The sequence below is a fragment of the Esox lucius genome, chromosome 3 (genome assembly GCF_011004845.1).
Source record: "Esox lucius isolate fEsoLuc1 chromosome 3, fEsoLuc1.pri, whole genome shotgun sequence".
In the NCBI taxonomy this organism is placed as follows: Eukaryota; Metazoa; Chordata; class Actinopteri; order Esociformes; family Esocidae; genus Esox; species Esox lucius.
This window is the reverse complement of record NC_047571.1, coordinates 28,230,016-28,240,677: the sequence shown is the minus strand read 5'-3', so window position 1 is coordinate 28,240,677 and position 10,662 is coordinate 28,230,016. Positions and strand designations below refer to the sequence as shown.

At 41.1% G+C, this 10,662-nt stretch overlaps 1 protein-coding gene across 1 annotated transcript; it reads left to right on the top strand.

Moving 5' to 3' along the window:
* Positions 1-6,031: 6,031 nt before the first annotated feature.
* Positions 6,032-9,919, top strand: ackr4a (atypical chemokine receptor 4a). Its single transcript, XM_010888592.3, has 2 exons — positions 6,032-6,165; positions 8,776-9,919. Exon 2 carries the CDS (start codon positions 8,789-8,791, stop codon positions 9,896-9,898), a length of 1,110 nt encoding a protein of 369 aa, XP_010886894.2. The 5' UTR covers positions 6,032-6,165; positions 8,776-8,788; the 3' UTR covers positions 9,899-9,919.
* Positions 9,920-10,662: the final 743 nt, after the last annotated feature.

Below are 10,662 nucleotides of genomic sequence, written 5' to 3'. Positions count from 1 at the left end.
ATATGTTGTGATGTTGATGTCGTTGTGATGTAGCTGTTGTGGTTCTCTGTATTGAGCTTAAATTAATAAATGGGAGAAAAAGTATTTTTAAAAAGGGATAAGAAATTGTGCAATATCTGATATGTACTGTCTTGTTATTATATTATTTGTGTGTATTCTTGAGTGCATTCATGAAAGATAAACATACAAGTCCCTCATGTACTGAAGTATTGACTTCAATATCCAGTACTCTTCCTGTCTGTGCAATTAGAGACGTTCAGTCATCTAAATGTGTGAGCTAGAGTTTGATCTGCTGTATATGACGGTATTTGTATTCAATTGTACTGGATTCTAAATGTTTTGTTGTTTATCTGTGTATTGTTCATGCTTACAGATCCACATCAATGTAAAGGAAGCTGTTACTGAGATCCCAGTCTTCTAACTCTGAGAGAAACCCAGCACTGTAAAAAATATATCTACAGCATGGCCAGAAATTGAATAAAACATGAAGTTATGTACCTTCATTAACGTATTCACAAAAAAATATATACAATTCTTTAAACTAATACATATATAAAAATGTTCTTAATGTCTATAATGTCTATCTGATATATACATGTATTTACACTAATACATATGTATCTAAATGTCTTTACACTAGTATGTATATATCTAAATGTCTTTACACTGATACATGCATCTAAATGTCTTTGCACTAATATACACGTATCTAAATGTCTTTACACTAACACATGCATGTAAATGTCTTTCCAAAAATATAAAATGTGTGAAATAAAGACATTTTTCACATTATTATGTGCAATTACCAATAATTGTTTAAACCTTTGTTCCTGTAGTCGAATTGAGTTGAGTTGTATTTAAATGTTATACAATCCCTTCCGAAGCATTTGAGAGAATAACAACATGAAAAATAGGTCATAACACCAGCCATCTGCAAAATTTTAGCAGAGCAATGAATCACCTCAGTGCTGTGAATGGGTGGTGCCCCTTTCAGCCTGCAATCCAAGTTGATATGCTATTTCTCCAGAGAGTAAGTTTAAGCCAAATGCTAAGACTTATTTGAACAGGAGACAAATATTTACAGAGCAAGGTTTCAGCCAAACCTTCATGGAAAGATTGTGAAAAATAGAAAATCATTATCAATCCGAAGAATGAAGGCCGTTGTCTCTACTTCAAAAGTGATTAAATGTATTCTGGTTAAATAAGTAATGACAGTATGAAAAAGAATATACCACTAGTAACTATCAATGCAAACATGTTGCATATAAAATAACTCAAAATATGAATGAAAACCAGGTTTTATCTTAGAACCATACATTTCCAGACCCTCTCAACTGTAATTAGAATCAGTATACATTGGCCAAATGGAATGAAAACAATCGTCATAGACATATCTGTGTACATGATAGGTACCCCACACTCTCTCTCTGCCCACCACCTGGTCAACAGAATATCTGTATTTGTACATACCAAGCGTGCCGCACAAGCCCTGAAAAGTGAAGCCAAAACGTCTCGATCGCCCCCTGGTGAGTGGTCCCAGTATAGGTCATAAACCCCGCCCTCCCCATGTTATTCAATGGGACGCAAGACCAACTAAACAATTAAATTACCCTTCAAATATCTTTTTTCTGAAGCTGGTTTCTGTCATTTACTGTAGTTTGAATCACGCTAATGTAAATTCAAGAGTTTGTTTTTAAAATAAGTTTGTTTTTAGTTAGTTATTTAATGCTCTAAAAACGGTGGTGTGACATCGTGATTCACAGCTGTGATTGACAGCTATCTGAGCCGAGGAGCCACTGAATCTTCGGAGGACTGAGGAAATTGGAACTTTACATTTAATCTCTAAATTTCTATAATTGATATAATTTCACACGGACATAATGGGTTGTTCTGCAGTACATTGTGCTAACCGATCTGGCATTTCCAATCGATCTTTGAATTTTTTTGGGTAAGTTAAATTTATAAGCTATTTAATTAGTAAATAAATGTAATGGGCTAGCTAACGTTAGCTAAAAGACAACAAACCTCGTTAATAGCCATGTTAATAGCTAGCAGGTGATCGTTAGCTAGAAGTTACCAATTATTTTTGTATTAGGCCTATTCTAAATGAAGGTTAAACATGATGTAAGTTAGGCTATAACATATCGTCTAGGTTTAACAAGCAAAGGTTGTACTGTACTTGGACTTGCGATTGATTACGGTATGCGCATTCTGCGAGGGAGAGTGAGGGCGGGGCACAGGGGTGGGGCCGTTGATTTCGCGGCTTTACGGCTTTACTTCCTGCTCGCTACTGCGCATAACTACTGCGCAGAACTGGTCCCAAGATCGCTATCTGCGCAGACGCAAGTCCAAGATGTCAGCGCCGTATCGGGACACTGGCGGCTTCAGTTTTCACCAATGGAAAAGAGCGAAAGGGCGTCGTCCATTTTTTTTACAGTCTATGGTACATACATCCATAAATGATATAACTGAAATACAGTGTCCTTCGTGAATATAGGGACAGTGTTGGATTTATAGTTTTTTTGGCTCTATACTCGAAAGGTTTGGATTTGAAATCCTACCATGTTTGTTAAAGGTTAAGGTACAAACAATCAGTTTCTATCTCAAGGTATTCGGTTTTCTGAAGATGAACATTCAGAATTTACACTAAATTCATCCAACTCAGAACTTTCAAATCACATCCATCTCCTGTCTTTACCGGTGTTCCCCATGGCTCTGTCCTGGGGCCCCTTCTGTTTATCATCTATCTACTTCCTCTTGGTCATATCCATTTCAATATTCAATATCCATTTCCACTGCTATGCGGATGACACATCAAATCCTGGTTTTCCTACAAATTCCTCAAACTTAACTATGGTAAAACTGAGGTTCTCCTCATTGGCACAAAATCCACTCTGACAAAACATGACAATTTCTCGCTTTACATGGATAACTCCTCAGTTTATCCCTCCCCTCAGGTTAAGAGTTTGGGTGTCATCCTCGACAGCACACTTCCATTTCAAGCTCACATTAATAATGTGACTTGGTCTGCATACTTCCATACTTCCATTTCTGATAACATGCTGCATCAATTTTCATAGGATTCCCCATGCCTTTAGACCTCACACACCCCCAAAACATCAGTGAGCCACAACCATGCTTCAAAGTGGGGATTGTATTCTGTTCACTATAGGCCTTGTTGAACTCTCTCCAAACATAACACTTATGGTTGTGACCATAAAGATTTCTGCTCCCCATGGCTCATTATTTAGCCTGCTCAGTGCATCCACTTGAGAGCTAACAAACTCATTGACTATTCATACACAGACACTAATTGCAATTTAAAATGCCACAGGTGTGAGAAATTCACATTTAATTGCCATTTTCACATGTGTGTGTCAACTTGTGTGTCTGCAACAAGGCCAAACATTCAAGGGTAGGTAAACTTTTGATCATGGCCATGTAGGTGATTTCTGTTGTCATTATGATTTAAAAAGGAGCCAAACAACTATGTGATAATAAATGGCTACATATAATCACAATCCTTAAATAAATATTTTATATTGATATTTTCAAAATCAATGCCAAAATTTCACAATTGCTGGCAGGGTATGCAAACTTATGAGCACAACTGTAGTTGAAATTGCATGTGCGCAAGCTTGAGTATTTGTTTAACATTTAGGCAATTTTATCAAAATTATTTTTATATGAATTACTCTCTGGAACTACTGAGATCAATAAAAAGGAACACCTTGCATTACATTTAACCAGTGTAAAAATTCCAGACAGACTGTACAGCATGAGGAGACAATTTTAGTAGGCAACAAAATTCCAGGGACACAAATTGTTTTCCTGCAGTTGTATTTTGAATGCAGTGTGAAAGACTGCTGCCTACTGGTCATTGACAACACCTACAACAACAATTCACTGTTTGAGACTTACATAAATTATTTTAGATAGATCGTTGACCGCTGAATTCGTAAGATATACAATGTTATTTATTTATTTACATTTTTTTGGGTGGGGAATGGTGGTGGGGCGGAAACATCCCTGATCTTTACTCCAATTGTTGCAAGTTTAATTTAAACCAGTTGTGATTTTGGAACCATAACTCAGTCATTGACCCCAGTACTGTGATTCCTAACATTAACCAAACCTTTTTTTTTATCTTAACCCAAACCTTAACCCTAACCTTAATCAGAGTGCTGCAATACCCAACATTAACATTAAAATGAAGTTGTAACATATCATAATTTGTGTATATTTGTCTTATATGATACATTTTAGTAGCATCCGTAACATATGATATGTTTTAGCAAATTCATAAGGTATTATATATTTTGGTGGCGCATTAAAATGTAACCTCATGTAACGTTAAATATCATACGAAATCAGGTGTCACAGATTTATGTATAATATGTTACGTTTTCCCCTGAGACCACATTGACTTACCTTGCCCGCTGAACAAGGCATTTACAAAATTTTCATTCTGGGAAGTGACCGTAGGCATGCAAAGATATATAATTTGTGAGTCACTGTAGCCTAGGTTCTTGTTCGGGCATGTTCTTGTCAGTTTGAATTTCTGTTTAATTTTGGTTTCTGGATAGTGACGCTGTATTCTAGCCTGCTACACCTCATCTGATTCTGATATGAAGAACCAGTTTTGCTTGATGAAAGGTGTCCTCATTGGAAGTCAGAATTTGTATACATATGGACAGTTTGAAGACTACAGAACTTTGTAAATGAAATGTGTTTTGTTGGCTACATTCATGTTTATCATCACATGCAATAAACAAATCTACCATTTATATTAACTTCCTGCCTCCATTTGAATCTTTGACTTTTAGGACTGCTACAACAATAACTTGGCAATAATCAAACTGGACTATCACTGGGTCTGGATACCACCATGACACTGGAGTTTCTGACAGGCAGATCCCATCCCTTGGGAGGCTTGTACACAATATCTCCCCCTCCCTCTCTTGTAACACGAGGGGCCCCCAGGGATTCGTCCTCAACCCTCTGCTTTACTTCCTGTTCAGACACAACGGCTTGGCTCTGCAGGACACAAACTCAATAGTCAAGTTTGTCAATAACGCCACGGTTGTAGGCCTGGTAACCCACAGCAACGAGTCAGCATACAAGCAGGTAAGAAAACAGCCTCTCACTCATTGTCAGCAAGAGATGACACATTTGGGGTTAACCAGGTTTCCGTTCATCACTGTGTTCATCACTGGATATCTGTCTGAAATGACATCGGACGACATCAGGCATCGGACGACATTGGATGTCTGTCTGAAAGGATGTCGGACGAAAGCCTAAAGTACAGCCCAGAACCCTTTAAACTCCAGTCACGCACTGTTAATGTGTATATCCCTAGTCAGTTTACAAGATTTACCGTTATGACTATTCCGCAAATGTTGTACATACCTGTCACTGTGCGACAGTAAACAAATCTATTATACAACTTCTTATAATTCAGTTCATGACCAGTTCATCACAGTTTTTAATGAATAATAGGAAAATAGGTGACCTCATCTGGATCAAGAACATCCACAACCAAACTAAACAGAATTCTGACATAGTGTATGATGATTAAATGTATATAATAATTTAGAAAATGTGTTATCCTCTCACAGTATATTTTCATATACCACAAACATTATGGAACATCCTTCACACGTTATATTGACAAATAAAATAAATATTTTTAAATGTTAATATCCGTCTGTTTTTCGTTCTTTTCAAGCTGTTGAAAACAGAATTATTGTGAAGGTGGGACTTCATGTGAGTTTGTGGAACTTTGATTATGTTTGATACGGTTTGGGTGTTGAAATAATTAGGATAGTATACTGTTATGAGTGCAACCGTAACTGTAGAAAGACTTGAACTCTCTTTTGATTTGTGTGTTAACAGGGACATCTACTGGCCAAATCCTTCACCCTTTCGCGGTCTCTTTTTTCTTCTTGAGTATAATACGCTTTTTTTTTTATCATTAATCATGGTGTTTTGTTCCGAATTTAGTTTTTCTCACATCCTCCTGTGTTCTTCTTCTCTTACTTTCTCTTTCTCATGCCCTTGACACACTTGTTCTCTAAGAGTAACACCCCTTCTAGGTATGTGCCGTGAGTCAGACTTCCCAAACGCGCAGCAGAGGACCAATAGGAGGGAACACACATAAACAAGGTAAATCTTTTATTTTAAAAAAAAACTTTCTTAGTTGTGGAAATTATTCTTGCCAGTGACATTTTCAAGCTGAAGCGTGCGTTACCAAGAAAAATTAATTGCATTTGATTGGCTGAAATTATTGTTGTGTGTGTTTAGATACAGAATGATCGAAGTTAACGTTGTTCTCAAATGCTGGAGATGACAAAATCGGGGTGAATGTGCAGTTTTATTTTAGTGTCAGTTTGTATTTTTATTGTTGCCACACCGCGTATACGGAGCCGGGCCAAGAAGAGCGAATATCTCTTACTGACTGATTGAGTGCCTGAATGGAGAGCTGCCACTTGTTAGTGTGTTGGTTAGAGACGCGGATTTGTAATTAATAGGTCCTGCGTTCGACTCTTTTCACAGTCAATGCAGATTAAACATTAGTATGCGTTCCGGATAGAAAAAACACCACTGTCTATAACCTTCATTAACTGCGTATTAGTAAGCTTAAAATGAAACTGTTCAAGATTGTATTGCGACTATTTCTGGTGGATTGTATGCATTCGTGCATGCTTTTTGGGCCAGGACAGTCATAATCCCTCGCTGGCTACAATAGTAGCTACGTTATAGTAAGCCTAAAATACAACTTTATATTGTGACTATTTCTGGTGGATTTTCGAAGTACGCATCCGTGATTTTTTTGTGTGGCTAATATAGGTTAGATCAAAACCCATTGGGTAATGAAAGAGTAGGGGTTTCCACGACTCTCGTCTTTTCACTTGACGAAAAAGTCCGTTATCGTCACCTATATTGATAGTTATATCAGTGTCATTCACAAATGAAAGAAAAACTGATGTTTTAATTTGTGCCATGAAATGAAATGGCTTTGGCAGCGTAAAGTTCATCTTCAGAATCGCTAGCAATTGCTAAATTCTTATGAATATTCCAAGTAGTAAGTTAGATACTAGTAAGCCTATTACTGGCTAATAAGCTGTTAAAACGGCCAGTGGCAAAAGCCATACAGTTCATAGATGCTATATGTGTTGGAGGTAAACTTAATAAGAAACATTAGTCAGTTTAAAACCATGCTTAACGGTGTCTAGCAAAATATTCAAACTTGGTGTGATATTAATGCATTAAAAAATGATCTAATGTCTAGATGCTATACAGACGCTAGACAGAGGTATAACCGTGGTGTAGTGGTTAAAGACCCGGGTTCGAATCCAGGTAAAGCAATAACATGTATCTATTTGAATTGCGGGCCGACTGAACTAGTCTTGCCTGGTTCCTTTTCTGGTTTTATTTTAATATATTAACTCTACACTTCATTTGCAGTACTTTAATTCCTCTAAAGTGGCCAAAGATGTTTTTGGATGTTAATATCCTTGAGAAACAGGGATAAATAGATTCCATTTACGAAATGTACAGCCAATATTTATTTCCCAATCATATTGCACTAAAGACTCAATAGAAAGATGACAGACTGAGTCCATGTCTTTCTTACAGCCTCTCTAGTGGAATGTGTATGCTTCTGCAGACTGTGTAGTGTTGGGTAAAAAAAAAGGTGAAAATGGGCTGAAATAAAAAAACGACTGTCTCAGCTTGCTGTCATTTCTGTTGAATTGCTTACCCTGTATGTTGCTGTGTGTGTCTGTGTGTGTTGCTGTGAAGGCCATTAAGATGTTAAAGTGTTTACATTAATTAGTTGTTGGCAAAAGTCAGTGCTGGGACTAATAAAAAAACCTCAAGAAACATAACAGGCATTAGTTCACCAAGGTTGTAATTATCTCAGGTACTCTTTAAAGTTAAAATTGGCATGGGTTCTGCTGTGCTTGCGTCAATGGGAACTGGTTTACTGTCGAGGTGTCAGGACAGAGTTTTGACAGGGCAGAATGGGGGCTTCCTTCCTGAGGAGTCGGTCAGAGCCGGGGTTGTGATGTTGGGTTTTAACATTGCCGGAAGGTCGGGTGGGAAAGCTCCTGGCTGCTTGCTAGAAAAACACCATGGCCTTGCAGTGGATCGGTGCTTCTACTGGATCCCAGTGGAGTGTCTTCCACATCACTGTCTCCCACTGTCAATGAAAGCCTTGGGGGGGGAAACAATAGAAATAAGTCACAACAGTGACAGTCCACTGTCCTTAAAAAAAGGTTACCTTTATGGATAAGGTTTCAGTTAGTCCTGAAATATGTGAAATGGTAATTCCAGAAAGACCCTCTGTACCCCTGACTAGTTCTATACCGACACTCTGTACCCCAGACTAGTTCTATACCGACACTCTGTACCCCAGACTAGTTCTATACCGACACTCTGTACCCCTGACTAGTTCTATACCGACACGCTGTACCCCTGACTAGTTCTATACCGACACTCTGTACCCCTGACTAGTTCTATACCGACACTCTGTACCCCTGACTAGTTCTATACCGACACTCTGTACCCCTGACTAGTTCTATACCGACACTCTGTACCCCAGACTAGTTCTATACCGACACTCTGTACCCCTGACTAGTTCTATACCGACACTCTGTACCCCTGACTAGTTCTATACCGACACTCTGTACCCCTGACTAGTTCTATACCGACACTCTGTACCCCTGACTAGTTCTATACTGACACTCTGTACCCCTGCTGTGTGCTATACAGACACTCCTCCACCATGGATCTACCCGATGGGGACGACTACGATTACCATGACAACATCACTTCCAATTTCAGCTACGAGGACTACCACACCGTGTGCGAGAAGGCTGACGTGCGCTCCTTCGCTGGCGTCTTCCTCCCTGTGGTGTACGTGGTCTGCGTGGTGCTAGGGCTCGCCGGCAACTCTGTGGTGCTAGCTGTCTACATCCACCACAAGCGCCAGAGGAGGACCATGACAGACACGTTCCTGGCGCACATGGCCATAGCCGACCTCCTGCTGCTTGTCACGCTGCCGTTCTGGGCTGCGGACGCGGTGCGTGGCTGGGAGCTGGGCCCGTCCCTCTGTAAGATCGTCTCGGCCTGCTACACTGTCAACTTCACCTGCTGCATGCTGCTGTTAGCCTGCATCAGCCTGGACCGCTACCTGGCATCCACTGTGATGTCACACCGGGACCAGGGAGGGCTGTGCCGGGTCTTCACCCGGGCCCATTGTTGGAAGGTTTGCCTCGGGGTGTGGGCTGGCGCCGGCCTTCTGGGAGTCCCGGACCTCCTGTTCTCCACGGTGATAGAGATCTCCGGGAGGAGGGTCTGCCTGGCCCTCTACACACACAGTCTGGCCCAGGAGGCCAAGGCCTGCCTGGAGGTGGTGGAGGTCCTCCTGGGGTTCCTATTGCCACTCGTGGTTATGGCATGGTGCTACGCCGGGGTGGTGCGGGCGCTGATGCGGCTGCCGGTGGAGTCCGGCACGAGGAGGCGGAGAGCCATTCGGGTGTTGGTGGTCGTGGTGGTCGTGTTCATGGTCACTCAGATGCCCTATAACGCGGTGAAGATATGGCGGGCGATGGACTCCGTCTACTCCCTGGTGACCAAGTGCGAGGCCAGTAAGGCTCTGGATCGGGCAACCCAGGTCACAGAGAGCCTGGCTCTGACCCACTGCTGTCTCAACCCAATTCTCTACGCCCTCCTTGGAACCTCCTTCAGACAGCACGCGTTGAAAGCAGTGAAGGCGTTTGGAGAAAGCAGGCGGCGTGGGAGACGTGAGGAGCAGAGGGAGGAGCAAGCTGTGGAGATGTCCTTCAACAACTCTCACTCCGCCTCACAGGAGACAAGCAGCTTTATTATATAAGAGGGAAAGAGGGATAGGAGGAGGAGGAGGAGAGAGGGAGAGGAGGAGGAGGAGAGAGGAGGAGGAGGAGAGAGGGAGAGGAGGAGAGACGGAGAGGAGGAGGAGAAAGGAAGAGGAGGAGGAGAGAGGGAGAGGAGGAGGAGAGAGGGGAGAGGAGGAGGAGGGGAGAGGAAGAGGAGGATGAAAGACGGGAGAGGAAGAGGAGGAGAGAGGGAGAGGAGGAGGAGAGAGGAAGAGGAGGAGGAGAGAGGGAGAGGAGGAGGAGAGACGGGAGAGGAGGAGGAGAGACGGGAGAGGAAGAGGAGGAGGAGAGAGCAGATGGTATGTTTGTTAACATCCACATATGTTTGTATAACATATGACTACACAAGACTACAGCACTTTTATAGCAATAATATATAAAATAAATCACATGTAGATGTTTTATTTATACATACACACATGTAAACATTTCATCATATAATTTGCACAGAAACACGAATAAAAGCATTTCGATAAAAACCTATGCGCGTGTGTCATGCATTCTAGAATGGAGGTATAAAAAGACGTGTCTAAACCAATGAGTTCTCGAAAACAGTATGGGTTTTCTAACACAGGCAGAGTTCTCTAACGCGTGGTAACATTACAGTGACCTTTCTTTCTACTTGGAATGAAGTGAAAGTGATAAAGCGTCCTGTCCATGAATGACCAGCATGTGATAACACAACTGAGTCATCTCGGGGAACACCCAGTGACCAGCTAGGACATCTGCTGGATCAGCAAGT